Source organism: Aquarana catesbeiana, linkage group LG03 (assembly GCF_042186555.1).
Source record: "Aquarana catesbeiana isolate 2022-GZ linkage group LG03, ASM4218655v1, whole genome shotgun sequence".
NCBI classification, from domain to species: Eukaryota; Metazoa; Chordata; class Amphibia; order Anura; family Ranidae; genus Aquarana; species Aquarana catesbeiana.
Genome location: NC_133326.1, coordinates 156191 through 179649, shown reverse-complemented (window position 1 = coordinate 179649; position 23459 = coordinate 156191). Strand labels below are relative to the sequence as shown.

Sequence of the window (23459 nt, the reverse complement as noted above, 5' to 3'; positions counted from 1 at the left end):
TTCCTGACCAGAGCACTTTTTACAATTCGGCACTGCGTCGCTTTAACTGCTAATTGCGCGGTCATGCAATGCTGTACCCAAACGAAATTTGCGTCCTTTTCTTCCCACAAATAGAGCTTTCTTTTGATAGTATTTGATCACCTCTGCCGTTTTTATTTTTTGCGCTATACACGGAAAAAGACCGAAAATTTTGAAAAAAAATGATATTTTCTACTTTTTGTTCTAAAAAAAATCCAATAAACTCAATTTTAGTCATACATTTAGGCCAAAATGTATTCGGCCACATGTCTTTGGTAAAAAAAATGTCAATAAGTGTATATTTATTGGTTTGCGCAAAAGTTATAGCGTCTACAAACTAGGGTACATTTTCTGGAATTTACACAGCCTTTAATTTATGACTGCCTATGTCGTTTCTTGAGGTGCTAAAATGGCAGGGCAGTACAAAACCCCCACAAATGACCCCATTTTGGAAAGTAGACACCCCAAGGAATTTGCTGAGAGGCATGTTGAGCCCATTGAATATTCATTTTTTTTGTCCCAAGTGATTGAACAATGACAAAAAAAAAAAAAAAAAAAAAAAATTACAAAAAGTTGTCACTAAATGATATATTGCTCACACAGGCCATGGGCATATGTGGAATTGCACCCCAAAATACATTTAGCTGCTTCTCCTGAGTATGGGGATACCACATGTGTGGGACTTTTTGGGAGCCTAGCCGCGTACGGGGCCCCGAAAACCAATCACTGCCTTCAGGATTTCTAAGGGCGTACATTTTTGATTTTACTCCTCACTACCTATCACAGTTTTGAAGGCCATAAAATGCCCAGATGACATAAAACCCCCCCAAATGACCCCATTTTGGAAAGTAGACACCCCAAGCTATTTGCTTTGAGGCATGTTGAGTCCATGGAATGTTTTATATTTTGACACAAGTTGCGGGAAAGTGACAAATTTTTTTTTTTTTTTTTGCACAAAGTTGTCACTAAATGATATATTGCTCACACAGGCCATGGGCATATGTGGAATTGCACCCCAAAATACATTTAGCTGCTTCTCCTGAGTATGGGGATACCACATGTGTGGGACTTTTTGGGAGCCTAGCCGCGTACGGGGCCCCGAAAACCAAGCACTGCCTTCAGGATTTCTAAGGGCGTACATTTTTGATTTTACTCCTCACTGCCTATCACAGTTTCGGAGGCCATGGAATGCCCAGGTGGCACAAACCCCCCCCAAATGACCCCATTTTGGAAAGTAGACACCCCAAGCTATTTGCTGAGAGGCATGGTGAGTATTTTGCAGCTCTCATTTGTTTTTGAAAATAAAGAAAGACGAGAAAAAAAATTTTTTTTTTTTCTTTTTTCAATTTTCAAAACTTTGTGACAAAAAGTGAGGTCTGCAAAATACTCACTATACCTCTCATCAAATAGCTTGGGGTGTCTACTTTCCAAAATGGGGTCATTTGGGGGGTTTTTTTGCCACCTCGGCATTCCATGGCCTCCGAAACTGTGATAGGCAGTGAAGAGTGAAATCAAAAATTTACGGCCTTAGAAAGCCTGAAGGCGGTGATTGGTTTTCGGGGTCCCGTACGCGGCTAGGCTCCCAAAAAGTCTCACACATGTGGTATCCCCATACTCAGGAGAAGCAGCAGAATGTATTTTGGGGTGTAATTTCACATATTCCCATGGCATGTTTGAGCAATATATCATTTAGTGACAACTTTGCGCAAAAAAAAATAAAAAAAATAAAAAATTGTCTCTTTCCCGCAACTTGTGTCACAATATAAATTATTCCATGGACTCAACATGACTCTCAGCAAATAGCTTGGGGTGTCTACTTTCCAAAATGGGGTCATTTGGGGGGGTTTTGAACTGTCCTGGCATTTTATGCACAACATCTAGAAGCTTATGTCACACATCACCCACACTTCTAACCACTTGAAGACAAAGCCCTTTCTGACACTTATTGTTTACATAAAAAAATAATTTTTTTTTGCAAGAAAATTACTTTGAACCCCCAAACATTATATATTTTTTTTAAAGCAAATGCCCTACAGATTAAAATGGTGGGTGTTTCATTTTTTTTTTTCACACAGTATTTGCGCAGCGATTTTTCAAACGCATTTTTTGGGGAAAAAACACACTTTTTTACATTTTAATGCACTAAAACACACTATATTGCCCAAATGTTTGATGAAATAAAAAAGATGATCTTAGGCCGAGTACATGGATACCAAACATGACATGCTTTAAAATTGCGCACAAACGTGCAGTGGCGACAAACTAAATACATTTTTAAAAGCCTTTAAAAGCCTTTACAGGTTACCACTTTAGATTTACAGAGGAGGTCTACTGCTAAACTTACTGCCCTCGATCTGACCTTCGCGGCGATACCTCACATGCATGGTGCAATTGCTGTTTACATTTGACGCCAGACCGACGCTTGCGTTCGCCTTAGCGCGAGAGCAGGGGGGACAGGGGTGCTTTTTTTTTTTTTTTTTTTTTTTTTCTTTATTATTATTATTTTTTTATCTTATTTTTAAACTGTTCCTTTCATTTTTTTTTTTTTTAATCATTTTTATTGTTATCTCAGGGAATGTAAATATCCCCTATCATAGCAATAGGTAGTGACAGGTACTCTTTTTTGCAAAAATTGGGGTCTATTAGACCGTAGATTTCTCCTCTGCCCTCAAAGCATCTGACCACACCAAGATCGGTGTGATAAAATGCTTTCCCAATTTCCCAATGGCGCTGTTTACATCCGGCGAAATCTAAGTCATAAAATGCTCGTAGCTTCCGGTTTCTTAGGCCATAGAGATGTTTGGAGCCACTCTGGTCTCTGATCAGCTCTATGGTCAGCTGGCTGAATCACCGGCTGCATTTTCAGGTTCCCTGTTGAGACAGGAGAGCCAGAGAAAAACACGGAAGACGTTGGGGGGGAGGGGCATTCCCTCCCACTGCTTGTAAAAGCAGTCTAGAGGCTAATTAGCCGCTAGGATTGCTTTTACATGAAAGCCGACCGCTGGCTGAAAAGAATGATACCAAGATGATACCTAAACCTGCAGGCATCATTCTGGTATAACCACTCAAAGTCGTGAATGGCGTACCTGAAGACAAAAAAATGGTTAACAATAAAGCACAGTAAACGGTAAGGTATAAAAAATTGCATACCTGAAAAGCAAACATGATAAAACATAATAACAATAAAACATTGCAGAATAGAATACAGTAAAAAAAAACAGAACAATAGAGAGAGAATAGAGAGAGAGAGAGAGAGAACAATAAAACGACAACTATTTTTTTTTATTTTATATTTTTGTATGTGTTTTTTTTTTTTTTTTTTTTTTACACTTTTTTTTGTAACTAACTTTTATAACTGTAACCGGTTCCAGGTTCGGGTCTCTCAAAATGCGATGGCATCTTGGGAGACCCTGTGAAAGTGTGCCTAGTCTGTGCAATGCTGTACCCTACGCTAATACTCAACTAGTGAATGGTAGCGTTCAAAACATTCACCAATGCAAAGACCAGGATTGTCAGGACAGGAGGGACAATAATAGCGGGTGTCACGCCTATATCCGCGCTTGCTGCAGACACAACATCTTTTTTGGGGGGGTTCGTTGGGTAGGGGTACGCGGGAGGACATAAAGAAAATGCCTCTCATGCAGCCGACTGCATTTGGTTGGGGATGTGAATGGGGGAAGTACGGGCGCTGCAGAAGCGGTGGGTTCCCAATTAGGATTGGCGAATGCAGCAGGAAGGGCACTATGGGCATGACGGGTCTGTGTTTGTCTTCTTGGTGGCAGCGGGACACTATTTGTGCTTGCCACCTCACCAGCTTGAACTGCACTTATGGGACTCGCCACGTCACCAAGTGTTACTGCAGTGCTGGTTTGACTACAACCGGGGTGTACTAGGCCGCTGGTGCTTGCCAGTTCACCAAAACGCTACCAAAAAAACTGTTAGCGATCGCAGGGATCAGGCCTGACTCTGCGAACGCTGCAGTTATGCGTTTAGTGTTTTGTAAGTGTCAGTGATCGATCGATACTGCACTTGGGTGGGCTGGGCTGGGCCGGGCGGAGGGGCAAAACGCAGGTGCTAGCAGGTATCTGGGCTGATCCCGCTAACACTGCGTTTGTGGGAACCCTAAACTGCTGGGGACGCTAGTATAGATCTGATCAGATCAGATATTGATCAGTTCAGATACTATACCACTAAGGGAGGCGTATGCTGCGTGCGTGGGTGTTAGCGGTACTGGCGCTAACCTGACACTGCTTGGGGCTGGTGCTTGCCAGTTCACCAAAACGCTACCAAAAAAACTGTTAGCGATCGCAGGGATCAGGCCTGACTCTGCGAACGCTGCAGTTATGCGTTTAGTGTTTTGTAAGTGACAGTGATCGATCGATACTGCACTTGGGTGGGCTGGGCTGGGCCGGGCGGAGGGGCAAAACGCAGGTGCTAGCAGGTATCTGGGCTGATCCCGCTAACACTGCGTTTTTGGGAACCCTAAACTGCTGGGGACACTAGTATAGATCTGATCGGATCAGATATTGATCCGTACAGATACTATACCACTAAGGGAGGCGTATGCTGCGTGCGTGGGTGTTAGCGGTACTGGCGCTAATCTGACGCTGCCTGGGGCGACGCATATCACCGCCGGGCGATCAGGGGGCTAAACCTTTATTCGGTAATAAACGGCGGGTGCCCTGACACTATAAAAAATAAACAAACTAACCAGCGTCACCCGTAACAGTTATACGGTGATCAGTGGTGAAAGGGTTAACTAGGGGGCAATCAAGGGGTTAAAACATTTATTAGATAGTATATGGGGGTCCCTGACACTATAAAACGCTGACGGCGAACCTAAATATTTACGTCCCTAACTAGCGTCACCAGCGACACTAATACAGCGATCAGAAAAATGATCGCTTAGCAACACTGGTGACAGGGGGTGATCAAGGGGTTAAAACTTTATTAGGGGGGGTTAGGGGGGTATCCTAGACCTAAAGGGGGCCTAACACTCACTGCCCTAACACTGTAACTGTCACAAACTGACACCAATACAGTAATCAGAAAAAAAAAAAAAAAAAAATACTGCTAATGTCAGTTTGTGACAGGGGGGGGGTGATTGGGGGGGGATCGGGGGGCGATCGGGGGGGGATCGGGGGTGTAAGGTATGCCTGGCATGTTCTACTGTGTGTGTTTGTGTTGTGTGCACTTACATGTCTTCTCTCCTCGGCGCTGGACGGAAACTGCCAGACCGAGGAGAGATGACATCACATCCTCTGCCTGTGTGAAACTACACACAGGCAGAGGAGGATTCCCATTGGCTGGGAGCGATCGCGAGGGGGGGGCCACGATCGGATGGTCTCCCCCTCGCCTCCCGACTCTCCCAGTCAAATGCCGACCGCCGCTGGCACCGGGGGGGGGTCCGATCGGACCCCCCGCCCGCGGGAGGCAGATCACGTATATATACGTGATTCTGCCTGCCCGTGCCACTCTGCCGACGTATATCTACGTTAGGCGGTCGGCAAGTGGTTAAATGGCAAAGGGGTACCTTTCCACTAGAAATTTGGATGAATTATCCAAGATATCCCAGACAGCCGTTCACTGCAAAAAGGAAAACCAGCCAAGAGGTTTTTTTTTGTTTGTTTTTTTTATATATGACACTTCGGCTGACACATTTTTCAACCATAGTATTCTATACATATGTACCAGCCCAGCGAAAGGCGTGAGGCCTGAAGATAGAATCTCTCATAGCGTCTATTGCCAACATAAAGCTACTAGGAGCTTGCCAGAACCTGGGCCTGCTGAACAGGGATAACTTTGAGCACCTGTTTAAAACTGGTCCCTCAAGGATTTGATATATACCAATTACTGTCAGCACAGGCTGAGACACTCAACCTGTCAGGAAAACAATATATGTTTTTTTTTTTTTTATTAATAGGAATTCCAACTGTTTATCCGTTGGATTCCTAAGTATTTGAGCATTGTCTGCCGGACAAATCAAACTTTTAATCAGAAGATATAGCAGCGTCAATTGATGGTAACTTACCCCTTTAGAAAGTTTTTTCCTTCATAGGATAAAGTGTGAAAAACTTTTTAGGAGGGAAAAAAATGCTGGGTGATCCCACTCAGAATACATGAACTTTCCCAACAATGACCGGATAGGAAAGGCATGCACAGCTTTGGGAAGGCTTTAGTGAACCCAAAACAAGAAGAGGACACTCATTTAAGGGTATCATAAAATGTGGAGTGGACAAATTCAGTAAGAAATTGTACCCATAATGTGAAGCTGATCTTCAGCATATGACCCCTCAGAAGAGGAGTCATCGGCCTGTTCATGGTCCTCTGAGAGAAAACATCTTCTCCCGTCCCCAGATCCTCAGTTTGAGGGCCCTTGGGGAATGGAATGGAACCTGCTGCATTCTATTCCAATCTGGGATGCGATTAAAGTCGCTAACCTTTTTCCCATCCTATCATGGCTGAGAAAATACCTTTTTAGAAATATAGGCAGGGGCTGCAGTGTTGTAAACAGTTGGAAACATTCCATGGCCCCTGAAGGCTCACTCTGACCAGCCACCCCCTCTCAGGGGAGGATGCCATTGCAGAGATAAGTTTTAGGCTTTCAGAGCTTGAGGGAGATCCCTTTAGCCCTCTTTCTAGCCCCCCCTTCCGACCATAGCCCGATACACAAAAGCAGAGGTACTACTAGAAGGATCGCATCCACTGCTTGAGCAAATAGTCCAGCCACTGTTAGTAATGCTCAGCCTGATGCGAATAGTAAATGTGTCAAAATAGGAATGCCTGTGTCACCAAACCTCTTTTATGCCCCTCTTTGCTCCTGTGTCCCTGTGACGACTTGCAGCCAACATAAATGGAGTTTTTTTAAAACATACTCTTGTGCTGGACGTTGGAGGACGCCAACGCCACGCTAAGGCACGCCCCCTCCTCGCATCTCGCCTCCCCTCCTCTTTTTCAAAAGAGAGCTTTCCCACGCGGGCCTCTGATCTGATGGGATTGGCTTGTGTATGAGGGAGGGATGCGAGGAAGAAACCTGAGAGCCTCCAGCGTGATGGAAGAAAACTGCTTTGCCGATCATTTTAGCTCTCCCCTTCCCTATGAAGAGGGGGAGAGCCTAGCCCAGGTGGGGGGTGTCTGGTGGAAGCAAAAACCTCCCCAAACTCACCGGAGGTCTGAGCTGCTCACCGGAGGAAAAGAGCCTGCTGCTTCCTGCGTGATCTCTGAGGAAAGCATGAGAAGGTACGTGCTCCATACAGCCCCCAGTGGTGACACTTAGGCATGACGACATTTACCTTTTTTTTTTTTTTTTTTTTTTTTATTTCTTTTTATTGTTTTTTTATATCAACATACAAACCAAACAACGATATACCTAACTCAGCGTTCTGAGCTAGAGTAGGCCAACATGGCCAAAATGTATACTGTCTAACAACAGTATCTGACCAACTATAGAACATACAAAACCCTCCCCTCCCTTAACCCACCCCCATTGCTCAGTTCTCTCTCCCTCAGCTCACCATGAAACAATCAGATTGACATTTCATAAGAAAAATATAAAAAATTTCTTAGAAAAACTCCACTTACCTTTCCCACCGCAGGGTTTTCTGTGGTAAAACCAACAGATCCAATCTTCACCCTTCACGGTGGGTTCCGTTAAACCTTCAGGAACTGGGAACCCTCGGGGAACCCACACTCCTGGACCTGTAATAGCACCCCGCCAGTAAAACTTTATGGCTTAAAATACCAAAGAACTGGATCCCGGGGTTAAGCTCTCTAAAAAGAGAAGCGTTACAGGAAAAACCTTGTTTCCTCCGCCACGAGGCCCGGGTACCATTCAATTCGGCCTAAAAGACACTTTAAATGGGTCCGGATTCATAGCTGCCCCAGCAAGTATTGCCCCAGCAAGGATTATTCCAGAGGAGCTCAGCACAGCACATCTTCACTCGTGACCAACACCTAAGACACTAGCGAAAAAAACTGAGGTACTCCCGGTATGGGAGGGGTTATATAGGGAGGTGGGAGGGGTTATATAGGGAGGTGGGAGGGGTTATATAGGGGAGCAACTTCCTGTTTAGGGTGTGCCAGTGTCCAGGACCTGAAGGTGGCCTATAACCCACATAGTAACTACTATGGCTCTGTGTCCCCGATGTACAAATAAAGAAAATTGATTTCTAGATTTGATAGACGATCAAAGTTGCTTTTTCTTTCAAAAATTATAACGACACATATTTTTTCTATATATTATATATCTATACAGTAGAATAGAGATGTCAAGAGCCCTCTCATGATAAGAAATCAAGAGTCCCCCACCTACCCTTATATCACAGTGCACCCCCCTTACCTTGTGCTGCTGCCGGGAAGAAGATGGGGGGAAAAAAAACGAGCATGAAAAAGATATCAAAATCGCTTTGCTAGAGGTGCTGCAAGACGTCCGTAAGCCCGCCCTACGCGCCTTTTGTCCCAGTAGAAGTCTGATAACAAAATGTGCGTAGGGCGGGCTTACGGACGACTTGCAGCACCTCTAGCAAAGCGATTTTGATATCTTTTTCATGCTCGTTTTTATCATTGAAAATGTGAGTATCACAGTGTTATTAAGCTTTAATAAAAGTTCCTATACGGTTTTACGCTATGGGTATCCCTCCTTTCTTTCATATGTAATACATGAAAACAACACGGAAAGTAAAGTTTGGAGACATCTATGATTGCTACACAGTGGCAGATACTGTGACTGCCTGCACCCCTGCAGGGGAAAGACTATCTGGTGAGTGCAAGCAGTATCAGAGCATGCAGATAAGGCACTAATTAAAAAGCCAGCACCTGGATAAGAAGTTTTCCCACAGAAATCTGTTTCTCAGAGATTGAACATCCTAAAATACTCCAAAAAGAACTTTTTTTTTTTTTCCATTAATGGAACTTTTCCTATCCAAGATTACTGGTTATAAACATATCAGTCACCTTTTATATTGGACATTTAGTATGATTTTGTATGATCTAGCAGCAGTCACTTTATGGAATTCATAGCACTGGACATTTTGTATGATTCTGTATGATTTAGCACCAGTCACTTTATGACATTTATAGCATTGGTTTAGCACAAATGCACTTTGTGGAAATAATTTCATGTTGATATTTCACTTTTATTACAATGTGATTATTAGCAACCGAGTACCAGTCACAGATTCCAGATCTAAAACACTCACGTTATTTTGGTACATATAGTTTTTTTGTTTTTGTTTTGTTTTTTTCGCTCATAAATATAATTTTTAAGAATAATACTCTAGATCTATAGGAGTTATGTACACCAGGTAATATATAGTGGAATTGTCCACTAATAGAAAAAAAAAATTTCTAACCCCACAAGGGCAGCGCCATAACTATTCCTGCTTTTTACCAAATTCTAATACACTCCACTTAGGTGGTATTGTATCTGTTGAGGCAGCAGCCCCATATCCTAACTACACTGTACCACTGCGCGGATTTACCACATATATCTATCTAGTTACCTGTAGAAACCTTCGCCACCTCAACCCTTCTCTTCTCTGCTACTGATCACCTCTATGACAAAATCTCATCCATGTCCTACTCCAACCAAGCCACTTCCGTTTACAACAGCTTACGGTCATCCCCCGTAGACAAGTTCGCCCCTCACTACACACAGAATCAGGCCCCAACCGCTACAACCCTGGCAAAGAGATTGCACCAGAAGTCTCAGAAAACGTAGCCGCACTCTTAAGCGCCTGTGGCGGATGACTAAGTCCGAGAAAAATTTCAATCAATATAAATCTGCCCTCCCTAAAATAATAATAATGCCTCCACATTACCAAACAGACCTACTTTATCACACATTAACACCTTTCATCCAGTCCACATCAACTCTTCTCTAACTTTTAACACTCTACTTCGTCCTCCACTGCCTCCACCCACCAACTCACTCACTGCCCAGGAGATCGCCAATCACTTCAAACAGAAGATTGATACAATTCATGAGGAGATCTCCAATGCATAGAAACCTCCCCCATGCATGTCCACAGATACGATCATTACTTCCCTCATTCAACCCTGCTACTATTAACGAGGTTGCTAAACTTTTTTCTAAACACCCATCTAACCACCTGCCCCCTGGATCCTGCTCCCCCATAAATGCTACGCTCACCCTCTGACTCGATTCTACACTCTCTTAACTCACAATCTACGCACCATCTCCTTACTCTTCTACTCCAAACTCCTTGAAAGACTGGCCTACACCGACTGAGTGACCATCTAAGAACAAACTTCTTCATCCCCTTCAATCCGGATTTCGCCCTCAACAATCCACAGAAACTTCTCTCCTTAAACTCACCAATGACCTACTAATGGCTAAAACCAACAGACACTATTCTGTGCCACTTCTCCTGGACCTCTCTGCTGCCTTTGACACAGTGGACCACCCCATCCTCCTCTGGTCTCTGTGACTGTACTCTTTGCTGGTTCTCACCCTACTTATCCCTCCGCTCCTTCAGTATCACTTATAACTCTACTTCCTCCTCTCCTCTTCCTTTCTCTGTTGGGGTCCCCCAAGGTTCTGTTCTTGGACATCTCCTATTCTCAATCTACACCACCTCCCTGGGTCACTTGATTGCCTTCTATGGCTTTCAATATCATCTCTACCTCTCCACCCCCCCAACTCACTCCATCAGTCTCCTCACACATCACCAACTTACTAACAGACATATCAGCCTGGATGTCACATCACTTCCTCAAACTCAACCGAGCTCATGATATTTCCTCCCCCGGGTGACACCTCCCCTGATTTCTCTGTCAAAATCAAAGGCTCAACTATCAACCCATCCCCCCATGCCAAGGTCCTAGGTGTTATCCTGGACTCTGAACTATCCTTTTGTCCCCACATACAATCGCTGTTCAAAGCTTGCCGCCTCAACCTCTGCAACATCTCCAAGATGTTTCCTCCTCTTCCTAACCAATTACACCACAAAGCTCCTAATCCACTCCCTGGTCATCTCTCAACTACTGCAACTCCCTCCTTATTGGCTTTCCTGTAAATAGGCTCCTCCCCACTTCAGTCCATCATGAATGCTAGTGCCAGACTCATCCACCTTACAAACTGCTCTGTGTCTGCTATACCCCTCTCTGCCAATCCCTCCATTGGCTGCCACTCAACCAACAAATTTAATTCAAAATACTAACAACTTACAAAGCAATCCACAACTCTATAAATAAATGAAATCTTCTGGTTTTATGTTCCTTCAAATGAAAGCTTCGCCACGAGTGTTCATGAGGTCACCAAAAGGTGTCTGACCACTTTTTACAGGAGGTAAATGCGCTTAGATTGAATGGACCAGAGGAATCCTAGGGAAGCCTCTCTCCACTGAGTGACCCCCTCCAGATGGCGGCTGAGGATAAGGGAATAGACTCCACCAAGGACACACAAAAAGATCTCTTATGGTGTAGTAAGTTTTAATAAAATTTTTTAAAAAAAGGTAACAAAAGATTTTGTCCTCACATGTGACTGTGCTATGCCCAGCACTAAGGTGTCTACAGCATGTGCGGGTGGATATATCGGAATCACAGCGACGTGCGATCCACACCTTGTTCTGGATATATCATTAGGATGTCACCGAGGACCCGGAAGTGACAAGTCCGCACTTCTACGTACGTTTCACCGCACTGGCGTCATCAGGAAACTACATCACTAGCCTAGTCTCAAAATACCAATCTAATCGTTCTTTGTTCTTCCCAAGACCTCCTGCTCTGTAGGGTCACCACACCCCATGTTCACCTCCAGGACTTCTCCTGAGCCTCTCACATCCTCTGGAATGCTCTACCCCAATCTGTCAGACTATCTCCTACTTTGTCTACTTTCAGACGATCCCTGAAAACTCATCTCTTCAGAGAAGACTATCTGACCCCCACCTAACAACTGTACATTTATTTTCACTATCTGCATATCCCCCCAGTTATTGCCTCATATCTCCTGATCCCCCTCCTAGATTGTAAGCTCTCAGGATCAGGGCTCTGATTCCTCCTGTATTAAAGTGTATTGTAATTGTACTGTCTACCCTCAGGTTGCAAAGAGCTGTGCAAACTGTCAGCGCCATATACAGCCTGTATAGTAAAAATGTATTAATAAAGGTAGAACTAAAGGCAAAGCTTTGTTTACATTCTGGATAAAGGAAGGGAGAATTATAACCCGTCAGATTTTTTGCCTTCTGTGTCCCATTGGGGAGATTTTCCTCACTTCCTGTCTCATAGCCAAAGCAGAAAGTTAAAAGAAAATCTCCAAAGTGAAGAAATCCCTAATTGTCACCAGAACTAGTGTCCCCACTGAAAGACTTCCCCCTCTATTCCTGTTCTGGTGACAACCCGAAATTTAGGATTTTCTTTCACTTTCAATGATAGCAATCACCAGTCCAAACAGAGAGAGAGTGAATCCCCCTACCGGGGACAGCAATAAAAACCTGATGGGGGTCCAATTCCTCTCCATCCAACATTAACAGCTTCTCCTTTACTTCAGAAGAATACCTGAAATGTTGCTGCTCCTCTTCCTCGGTCTGTGGGATGCGATGGCCTGGTCCATGTGCAAAGCCCGGTGGAGGAATTCTGGGACTGTGATTGATGAAGGGATACCTGCAGACGGGACAAAGTAATAATCCATATTAAATGATGAAGTGGGAGATTCTAAAATATGTCAGGAATAAATCTTCACCCAACATTCCAAGTGAGTTTTGTATCACTGCAAATCCACAATAAGAAGTCCTTGTTCAGGTGTTCTGAGGTTACAAAACTCCTACCTGAGATGCCAATAGAGACCCCCCCTCCCCCACTGATGTCACTAGGGTTGTCCTGATACCGATACTAGTATCGGTATCGGCACCGAGCATTTGCCCAAGTACTTGTACTTGGGCAAATGCTCCCGATGCTTCCCCGATACCTAGAGGACATCTGTGATCGGCGCGTGGGGGGAGTTACAAGATTCTCCCCCAGCGGCTTTCAGCAGCTTTAGTGACATACAGCGGTGATCGGTCACCGCTGTCACTGCATCCTCCTCCATGCCCCCTCCGTTTCTCTGTCCCCCTCCGCTGTCCCCCTCCGTTCCTCTCTCCTTCCCTGTGTCTCTCCGCTGTCCCCCTCCGTTCCTCTCTCCTTCCCTGTGTCTCTCCGCTGTCCCCCTCCGTTCCTCTCTCCTTCCCTGTGTCTCTCCGCTGTCCCCCTCCGTTCCTCTCTCCTTCCCTGTGTCTCTCCGCTGTCCCCCTCCGTTCCTCTCTCCTTCCCTGTGTCTCTCCGCTGTCCCCCTCCGTTCCCCTCTCCTTCCCTGTGTCTCTCCGCTGTCCCCCTCCGTTCCCCTCTCCTTCCCTGTGTCTCTCCGCTGTCCCCCTCCGTTCCCCTCTCCTTCCCTGTGTCTCTCCGCTGTCCCCCTCCGTTCCCCTCTCCTTCCCTGTGTCTCTCCGCTGTCCCCCTCCGTTCCCCTCTCCTTCCCTGTGTCCCTCCGCTGTCCCCCTCCGTTCCTCTCTCCTTCCCTGTGTCTCTCCGCTGTCCCCCTCCGTTCCTCTCTCCTTCCCTGTGTCTCTCCGCTGTCCCCCTCCGTTCCTCTCTCCTTCCCTGTGTCTCTCCGCTGTCCCCTCCGTTCCCCTCTCCTTCCCTGTGTCTCTCCGCTGTCCCCCTCCGTTCCCCTCTCCTTCCCTGTGTCTCTCCGCTGTCCCCCTCCGTTCCCCTCTCCTTCCCTGTGTCTCTCCGCTGTCCCCCTCCGTTCCCCTCTCCTTCCCTGTGTCTCTCCGCTGTCCCCTCCGTTCCCCTCTCCTTCCCTGTGTCTCTCCGCTGTCCCCCTCCGTTCCTCTCTCCTTCCCTGTGTCTCTCCGCTGTCCCCCTCCGTTCCCCTCTCCTTCCCTGTGTCTCTCCGCTGTCCCCCTCTGTTCCCCTCTCCTTCCCTGTGTCTCTCCACTGTCCCCCTCCGTTCCCCTCTCCTTCCCTGTGTCTCTCCGCTGTCCCCCTCCGTTCCCCTCTCCTTCCCTGTGTCCCTCCGCTGTCCCCCTCCGTTCCTCTCTCCTTCCCTGTGTCTCTCCGCTGTCCCCCTCCGTTCCTCTCTCCTTCCCTGTGTCTCTCCGCTGTCCCCCTCCGTTCCCCTCTCCTTCCCTGTGTCTCTCCGCTGTCCCCCTCCGTTCCTCTCTCCTTCCCTGTGTCTCTCCGCTGTCCCCCTCCGTTCCCCTCTCCTTCCCTGTGTCTCTCCGCTGTCCCCCTCCGTTCCCCTCTCCTTCCCTATGTCTCTCCGCTGTCCCCTCCGTTCCCCTCTCCTTCCCTGTGTCTCTCCGCTGTCCCCCTCCGTTCCTCTCTCCTTCCCTGTGTCTCTCCGCTGTCCCCCTCCGTTCCCCTCTCCTTCCCTGTGTCTCTCCGCTGTCCCCCTCCGTTCCCCTCTCCTTCCCTGTGTCTCTCCACTGTCCCCCTCCGTTCCCCTCTCCTTCCCTGTGTCTCTCCGCTGTCCCCCTCCGTTCCCCTCTCCTTCCCTGTGTCCCTCCGCTGTCCCCCTCCGTTCCTCTCTCCTTCCCTGTGTCCCTCCGCTGTCCCCCTCCGTTCCTCTCTCCTTCCCTGTGTCTCTCCGCTGTCCCCCTCCGTTCCTCTCTCCTTCCCTGTGTCTCTCCGCTGTCCCCCTCTGTTCCCCTCTCCTTCCCTGTGTCTCTCCACTGTCCCCCTCCGTTCCCCTCTCCTTCCCTGTGTCTCTCCGCTGTCCCCCTCCGTTCCCCTCTCCTTCCCTGTGTCCCTCCGCTGTCCCCCTCCGTTCCTCTCTCCTTCCCTGTGTCTCTCCGCTGTCCCCCTCCGTTCCTCTCTCCTTCCCTGTGTCTCTCCGCTGTCCCCCTCCGTTCCTCTCTCCTTCCCTGTGTCTCTCCGCTGTCCCCCTCCGTTCCTCTCTCCTTCCCTGTGTCTCTCCGCTGTCCCACTCCGTTCCTCTCTCCTTCCCTGTGTCTCTCCGCTGTCCCCTCCGTTCCCCTCTCCTTCCCTGTGTCTCTCCGCTGTCCCCCTCTGTTCCCCTCTCCTTCCCTGTGTCTCTCCGCTGTCCCCCTCTGTTCCCCTCTCCTTCCCTGTGTCTCTCCGCTGTCCCCCTCTGTTCCTCTCTCCTTCCCTGTGTCTCTCCACTGTCCCCCTCCGTTCCCCTCTCCTTCCCTGTGTCTCTTCGCTGTCCCCCTCCGTTCCTCTCTCCTTCCCTGTGTCTCTCCGCTGTCCCCTCCTTTCCTCTCTCATTCCCTGTGTCTCTCCGCTGTCCCCTCTGTTCCTCTCTCCTTCCCTGTGTCTCTCCGCTGTCCCCTCTGTTCCTCTCTCCTTCCCTGTGTCTCTCCGCTGTCCCCCTCTGTTCCCCTCTCCTTCCCTGTGTCTCTCCACTGTCCCCCTCCGTTCCCCTCTCCTTCCCTGTGTCTCTTCGCTGTCCCCCTCCGTTCCTCTCTCCTTCCCTGTGTCTCTCCGCTGTCCCCTCCTTTCCTCTCTCGTTCCCTGTGTCTCTCCGCTGTCCCCTCTGTTCCTCTCTCCTTCCCTGTGTCTCTCCGCTGTCCCCTCTGTTCCTCTCTCCTTCCCTGTGCCTCTCCGCTGTCCCCCTCCGTTCCTCTCTCCTTCCCTGTGTCTCTCCGCTGTCCCCCTCCGTTCCTCTCTCCTTCCCTGTGTCTCTCCGCTGTCCCCCTCCGTTCCTCTCTCCTTCCCTGTGTCTCTCCGCTGTCCCCCTCCGTTCCTCTCTCCTTCCCTGTGTCTCTCCGCTGTCCCCCTCCGTTCCCCTCTCCTTCCCTGTGTCTCTCCGCTGTCCCCCTCCGTTCCTCTCTCCTTCCCTGTGTCTCTCCGCTGTCCCCTCTGTTCCCCTCTCCTTCCCTGTATCTCTCCGCTGTCCCCCTCCGTTCCTCTCTCCTTCCCTGTGTCTCTCCGCTGTCCCCCTCCGTTCCTCTCTCCTTCCCTGTGTCTCTCCGCTGTCCCCCTCTGTTCCCCTCTCCTTCCCTGTGTCTCTCCACTGTCCCCCTCCGTTCCTCTCTCCTTCCCTGTGTCTCTCCGCTGTCCCCTCCTTTCCTCTCTCGTTCCCTGTGTCTCTCCGCTGTCCCCTCTGTTCCTCTCTCCTTCCCTGTGTCTCTCCGCTGTCCCCTCTGTTCCTCTCTCCTTCCCTGTGTCTCTCCGCTGTCCCCCTCCGTTCCTCTCTCCTTTCCTGTGTCTCTCCGCTGTCCCCCTCCGTTCCTCTCTCCTTCCCTGTGTCTCTCCGCTGTCCCCCTCCGTTCCTCTCTCCTTCCCTGTGTCTCTCCGCTGTCCCCCTCCGTTCCTCTCTTCTTCCCTGTGTCTCTCCGCTGTCCCCCTCCGTTCCCCTCTCCTTCCCTGTGTCTCTCCGCTGTCCCCCTCCGTTCCTCTCTCCTTCCCTGTGTCTCTCCGCTGTCCCCCTCCGTTCCCCTCTCCTTCCCTGTGTCTCTCCGCTGTCCCCCTCCGTTCCCCTCTCCTTCCCTGTGTCTCTCCGCTGTCCCCCTCCGTTCCTCTCTCCTTCCCTGTGTCTCTCCGCTGTCCCCCTCCGTTCCCCTCTCCTTCCCTGTGTCTCTCCGCTGTCCCCCTCCGTTCCTCTCTCCTTCCCTGTGTCTCTCCGCTGTCCCCCTCCGTTCCTCTCTCCTTCCCTGTGTATCTCCGCTGTCCCCTCCGTTCCTCTCTCCTTCCCTGTGTCTCTCCGCTGTCCCCCTCCGTTCCCCTCTCCTTCCCTGTGTCTCTCCGCTGTCCCCCTCCGTTCCCCTCTCCTTCCCTGTGTCTCTCCGCTGTCCCCCTCCGTTCCCCTCTCCTTCCCTGTGTCTCTCCGCTGTCCCCTCCGTTCCTCTCTCCTTCCCTGTGTCTCTCCGCTGTCCCCCTCCGTTCCCCTCTCCTTCCCTGTGTCTCTCCGCTGTCCCCCTCCGTTCCCCTCTCCTTCCCTGTGTCTCTCCGCTGTCCCCTCCGTTCCCCTCTCCTTCCCTGTGTCTCTCCGCTGTCCCCCTCCGTTCCCCTCTCCTTCCCTGTGTCTCTCCGCTGTCCCCCTCCGTTCCCCTCTCCTTCCCTGTGTCTCTCCGCTGTCCCCCTCCGTTCCCCTCTCCTTCCCTGTGTCTCTCCGCTGTCCCCCTCCGTTCCCCTCTCCTTCCCTGTGTCTCTCCGCTGTCCCCCTCCGTTCCTCTCTCCTTCCCTGTGTCTCTCCACTGTCCCCTCCGTTCCCCTCTCCTTCCCTGTGTCTCTCCACTGTCCCCTCCGTTCCCCTCTCCTTCCCTGTGTCTCTCCGCTGTCCCCCTCCGTTCCCCTCTCCTTCCCTGTGTCTCTCCGCTGTCCCCCTCCGTTCCTCTCTCCTTCCCTGTGTCTCTCCGCTGTCCCCTCCGTTCCCCTCTCCTTCCCTGTGTCTCTCCGCTGTCCCCCTCCGTTCCTCTCTCCTTCCCTGTGTCTCTCCGCTGTCCCCCTCCGTTCCTCTCTCCTTCCCTGTGTCTCTCCGCTGTCCCCCTCCGTTCCCCTCTCCTTCCCTGTGTCTCTCCGCTGTCCCCCTCCGTTCCCCTCTCCTTCCCTGTGTCTCTCCGCTGTCCCCCTCCGTTCCTCTCTCCTTCCCTGTGTCTCTCCACTGTCCCCTCCGTTCCCCTCTCCTTCCCTGTGTCTCTCCGCTGTCCCCCTCCGTTCCCCTCTCCTTCCCTGTGTCTCTCCGCTGTCCCCCTCCGTTCCTCTCTCCTTCCCTGTGTCTCTCCACTGTCCCCTCCGTTCCCCTCTCCTTCCCTGTGTCTCTCCGCTGTCCCCCTCCGTTCCTCTCTCCTTCCCTGTGTCTCTCCGCTGTCCCCCTCCGTTCCTCTCTCCTTCCCTGTGTCTCTCCGCTGTCCCCCTCCGTTCCTCTCTCCTTCCCTGTGTCTCTCCGCTGTCCCCCTCCGTTCCTCTCTCCTTCCCTGTGTCTCTCCCTCCGTTCCCCTCTCCTTCCCTGTGTCTCTCCGCTGTCCCCCTCCGTTCCCCTCTCCTTCCCTGTGTCTCTCCGCTGTCCCCCTCCGTTCCCCTCTCCTTCCCTGTGTCTCTCCGCTGTCCCCCTCCGTTCCTCTCTCCTTCCCTGTGTCTCTCCACTGTCCCCTCCGTTCCCCTCTCCTTCCCTGTGTCTCTCCGCTGTCCCCCTCCGTTCCCCTCTCCTTCCCTGTGTCTCTCCGCTGTCCCCCTCCGTTCCTCTCTCCTTCCCTGTGTCTCTCCACTGTCCCCTCCGTTCCCCTCTCCTTCCCTGTGTCTCTCCGCTGTCCCCCTCCGTTCCTCTCTCCTTCCCTGTGTCTCTCCGCTGTCCCCCTCCGTTCCTCTCTCCTTCCCTGTGTCTCTCCACTGTCCCCTCCGTTCCCCTCTCCTTCCCTGTGTCTCTCCGCTGTCCCCCTCCGTTCCCCTCTCCTTCCCTGTGTCTCTCCGCTGTCCCCCTCCGTTCCTCTCTCCTTCCCTGTGTCTCTCCACTGTCCCCTCCGTTCCCCTCTCCTTCCCTGTGTCTCTCCGCTGTCCCCTCCGTTCCCCTCTCCTTCCCTGTGTCTCTCCGCTGTCCCCCTCCGTTCCTCTCTCCTTCCCTGTGTCTCTCCGCTGTCCCCCTCCGTTCCTCTCTCCTTCCCTGTGTCTCTCCGCTGTCCCCCTCCGTTCCTCTCTCCTTCCCTGTGTCTCTCCGCTGTCCCCCTCCGTTCCTCTCTCCTTCCCTGTGTCTCTCCACTGTCCCCTCCGTTCCCCTCTCCTTCCCTGTGTCTCTCCACTGTCCCCTCCGTTCCCCTCTCCTTCCCTGTGTCTCTCCGCTGTCCCCCTCCGTTCCCCTCTCCTTCCCTGTGTCTCTCCGCTGTCCCCCTCCGTTCCTCTCTCCTTCCCTGTGTCTCTCCACTGTCCCCTCCGTTCCCCTCTCCTTCCCTGTGTCTCTCCGCTGTCCCCCTCCGTTCCTCTCTCCTTCCCTGTGTCTCTCCGCTGTCCCCCTCCGTTCCTCTCTCCTTCCCTGTGTCTCTCCGCTGTCCCCCTCCGTTCCTCTCTCCTTCCCTGTGTCTCTCCGCTGTCCCCCTCCGTTCCCCTCTCCTTCCCTGTGTCTCTCCGCTGTCCCCCTCCGTTCCCCTCTCCTTCCCTGTGTCTCTCCGCTGTCCCCCTCCGTTCCCTCTCCTTCCCTGTGTCTCTCCGCTGTCCCCCTCCGTTCCTCTCTCCTTCCCTGTGTCTCTCCACTGTCCCCTCCGTTCCCCTCTCCTTCCCTGTGTCTCTCCGCTGTCCCCCTCCGTTCCCCTCTCCTTCCCTGTGTCTCTCCGCTGTCCCCCTCCGTTCCTCTCTCCTTCCCTGTGTCTCTCCACTGTCCCCCTCCGTTCCCCTCTCCTTCCCTGTGTCTCTCCGCTGTCCCCCTCCGTTCCTCTCTCCTTCCCTGTGTCTCTCCGCTGTCCCCCTCCGTTCCTCTCTCCTTCCCTGTGTCTCTCCGCTGTCCCCCTCCGTTCCTCTCTCCTTCCCTGTGTCTCTCCGCTGTCCCCCTCCGTTCCTCTCTCCTTCCCTGTGTCTCTCCGCTGTCCCCCTCCGTTCCCTCTCTCCTTCCCTGTGTCTCTCCGCTGTCCCCCTCCGTTCCTCTCTCCTTCCCTGTGTCTCTCCGCTGTCCCCCTCCGTTCCTCTCTCCTTCCCTGTGTCTCTCCGCTGTCCCCCTCCGTTCCTCTCTTCCCTGTGTCTCTCCGCTGTCCCCTCCGTTCCCCTCTCCTTCCCTGTGTCTCTCCGCTGTCCCCCTCCGTTCCCCTCTCCTTCCCTGTGTCTCTCCGCTGTCCCCCTCCGTTCCCCTCTCCTTCCCTGTGTCTCTCCGCTGTCCCCCTCCGTTCCTCTCTCCTTCCCTGTGTCTCTCCACTGTCCCCTCCGTTCCCCTCTCCTTCCCTGTGTCTCTCCGCTGTCCCCCTCCGTTCCCCTCTCCTTCCCTGTGTCTCTCCGCTGTCCCCCTCCGTTCCTCTCTCCTTCCCTGTGTCTCTCCGCTGTCCCCCTCCGTTCCTCTCTCCTTCCCTGTGTCTCTCCGCTGTCCCCCTCCGTTCCTCTCTCCTTCCCTGTGTCTCTCCGCTGTCCCCCTCCGTTCCTCTCTCCTTCCCTGTGTCTCTCCGCTGTCCCCCTCCGTTCCCCTCTCCTTCCCTGTGTCTCTCCGCTGTCCCCCTCCGTTCCCCTCTCCTTCCCTGTGTCTCTCCGCTGTCCCCCTCCGTTCCTCTCTCCTTCCCTGTGTCTCTCCGCTGTCCCCCTCCGTTCCCCTCTCCTTCCCTGTGTCTCTCCGCTGTCCCCCTCCGTTCCCCTCTCCTTCCCTGTGTCTCTCCGCTGTCCCCCTCCGTTCCTCTCTCCTTCCCTGTGTCTCTCCGCTGTCCCCCTCCGTTCCTCTCTCCTTCCCTGTGTCTCTCCGCTGTCCCCCTCCGTTCCTCTCTCCTTCCCTGTGTCTCTCCGCTGTCCCCCTCCGTTCCTCTCTCCTTCCCTGTGTCTCTCCGCTGTCCCCCTCCGTTCCTCTCTCCTTCCCTGTGTCTCTCCGCTGTCCCCCTCCGTTCCTCTCTCCTTCCCTGTGTCTCTCTGCTGTCCCCTCCGTTCCTCTCTCCTTCCCTGTGTCTCTCCGCTGTCCCCCTCTGTTCCCCTCTCCTTCCCTGTGTCTCTCCGCTGTCCCCCTCCGTTCCCCTCTCCTTCCCTGTGTCTCTCCGCTGTCCCCCTCCTGTTCCCCTCTCCTTCCCTGTGTCTCTCCGCTGTCCCCCTCCGTTCCTCTCTCCTTCCCTGTGTCTCTCCGCTGTCCCCTCTGTTCCCCTCTCCTTCCCTGTGTCTCTCCGCTGTCCCCCTCCGTTCCTCTCTCCTTCCCTGTGTCTCTCCGCTGTCCCCCTCCGTTCCTCTCTCCTTCCCTGTGTCTCTCCGCTGTCCCCCTCCGTTCCTCTCTCCTTCCCTGTGTCTCTCCGCTGTCCCCCTCCGTTCCTCTCTCCTTCCCTGTGTCTCTCCGCTGTCCCCTCCGTTCCCCTCTCCTTCCCTGTGTCTCTCCGCTGTCCCCCTCCGTTCCCCTCTCCTTCCCTGTGTCTCTCCGCTGTCCCCCTTCCGTTCCTCTCTCCTTCCCTGTGTCTCTCCACTGTCCCCCTCCGTTCCCCTCTCCTTCCCTGTGTCTCTCCGCTGTCCCCCTCCGTTCCTCTCTCCTTCCCTGTGTCTCTCCGCTGTCCCCCTCCGTTCCTCTCTCCTTCCCTGTGTCTCTCCGCTGTCCCCCTCCGTTCCTCTCTCCTTCCCTGTGTCTCTCCGCTGTCCCCCTCCGTTCCTCTCTCCTTCCCTGTGTCTCTCCGCTGTCCCCTCCGTTCCTCTCTCCTTCCCTGTGTCTCTCCGCTGTCCCCCTCCGTTCCTCTCTCCTTCCCTGTGTCTCTCCGCTGTCCCCCTCCGTTCCTCTCTCCTTCCCTGTGTCTCTCCGCTGTCCCCCTCCGTTCCTCTCTCCTTCCCTGTGTCTCTCCGCTGTCCCCCTCCGTTCCTCTCTCCTTCCCTGTGTCTCTCCGCTGTCCCCTCTGTTCCCCTCTCCTTCCCTGTGTCTCTCCGCTGTCCCCCTCCGTTCCCCTCTCCTTCCCTGTGTCTCTCCGCTGTCCCCTCTGTTCCCCTCTCCTTCCCTGTGTCTCTCCGCTGTCCCCCTCCGTTCCTCTCTCCTTCCCTGTGTCTCTCCGCTGTCCCCCTCCGTTCCCCTCTCCTTCCCTGTGTCTCTCCGCTGTCCCCCTCCGTTCCTCTCTCCTTCCCTGTGTCTCTCCGCTGTCCCCCTCCGTTCCCCTCTCCTTCCCTGTGTCTCTCCGCTGTCCCCCTCCGTTCCTCTCTCCTTCCCTGTGTCTCTCCGCTGTCCCCCTCCGTTCCTCTCTCCTTCCCTGTGTCTCTCCGCTGTCCCCCTCCGTTCCTCTCTCCTTCCCTGTGTCTCTCCGCTGTCCCCCTCCGTTCCTCTCTCCTTCCCTGTGTCTCTCCGCTGTCCCCCTCCGTTCCCCTCTCCTTCCCTGTGTCTCTCCGCTGTCCCCCTCCGTTCCCCTCTCCTTCCCTGTGTCTCTCCGCTGTCCCCCTCCGTTCCCCTCTCCTTCCCTGTGTCTCTCCGCTGTCCCCCTCCGTTCCTCTCTCCTTCCCTGTGTCTCTCCGCTGTCCCCCTCCGTTCCTCTCTCCTTCCCTGTGTCTCTCCGCTGTCCCCCTCCGTTCCTCTCTCCTTCCCTGTGTCTCTCCGCTGTCCCCCTCCGTTCCTCTCTCCTTCCCTGTGTCTCTCCGCTGTCCCCCTCCGTTCCCCTCTCCTTCCCTGTGTCTCTCCGCTGTCCCCTCCGTTCCCCTCTCCTTCCCTGTGTCTCTCCGCTGTCCCCCTCCGTTCCTCTCTCCTTCCCTGTGTCTCTCCGCTGTCCCCCTCCGTTCCCCTCTCCTTCCCTGTGTCTCTCCGCTGTCCCCCTCCGTTCCCCTCTCCTTCCCTGTGTCTCTCCGCTGTCCCCCTCCGTTCCTCTCTCCTTCCCTGTGTCTCTCCGCTGTCCCCCTCCGTTCCCCTCTCCTTCCCTGTGTCTCTCCGCTGTCCCCCTCCGTTCCCCTCTCCTTCCCTGTGTCTCTCCGCTGTCCCCCTCCGTTCCTCTCTCCTTCCCTGTGTCTCTCCGCTGTCCCCCTCCGTTCCCTCTCTCCTTCCCTGTGTCTCTCCGCTGTCCCCCTCCGTTCCCCTCTCCTTCCCTGTGTCTCTCCGCTGTCCCCCTCCGTTCCTCTCTCCTTCCCTGTGTCTCTCCGCTGTCCCCCTCCGTTCCCTCTCCTTCCCTGTGTCTCTCCGCTGTCCCCCTCCGTTCCCCTCTCCTTCCCTGTGTCTCTCCGCTGTCCCCTCCGTTCCCCTCTCCTTCCCTGTGTCTCTCCGCTGTCCCCCTCCGTTCCTCTCTCCTTCCCTGTGTCTCTCCGCTGTCCCCCTCCGTTCCCCTCTCCTTCCCTGTGTCTCTCCGCTGTCCCCCTCCGTTCCCTCTCCTTCCCTGTGTCTCTCCGCTGTCCCCCTCCGTTCCCCTCTCCTTCCCTGTGTCTCTCCGCTGTCCCCCTCCGTTCCTCTCTCCTTCCCTGTGTCTCTCCGCTGTCCCCCTCCGTTCCTCTCTCCTTCCCTGTGTCTCTCCGCTGTCCCCTCCGTTCCTCTCTCCTTCCCTGTGTCTCTCCGCTGTCCCCCTCCGTTCCTCTCTCCTTCCCTGTGTCTCTCCGCTGTCCCCCTCCATTCCCCTCTCCTTCCCTGTGTCTCTCCGCTGTCCCCCTCCGTTCCCCTCTCCTTCCCTGTGTCTCTCCGCTGTCCCCCTCCGTTCCCCTCTCCTTCCCTGTGTCTCTCCGCTGTCCCCCTCTGTTCCCCTCTCCTTCCCTGTGTCTCTCCGCTGTCCCCCTCCGTTCCCCTCTCCTTCCCTGTGTCTCTCCACTGTCCCCTCCGTTCCCCTCTCCTTCCCTGTGTCTCTTCGCTGTCCCCCTCCGTTCCTCTCTCCTTCCCTGTGTCTCTCCGCTGTCCCCCTCCGTTCCTCTCTCCTTCCCTGTTTCTCTCCGCTGTCCCC

The 23459-nt window shown here is 53.0% G+C and overlaps 1 protein-coding gene across 1 annotated transcript in view; it reads right to left on the bottom strand.

Annotated features, from left to right (window-relative positions):
- The window catches only part of DUSP11 (dual specificity phosphatase 11), a 151577-nt gene that overhangs the window by 6672 nt on the left and 121446 nt on the right, over positions 1–23459 (bottom strand). Inside the window, exon 10 of the mRNA XM_073618213.1 lies at positions 12535–12639. Within this exon, the coding sequence (XP_073474314.1) occupies positions 12535–12639 (105 nt within the window). The remainder of the gene's footprint in view (positions 1–12534; positions 12640–23459) is intronic.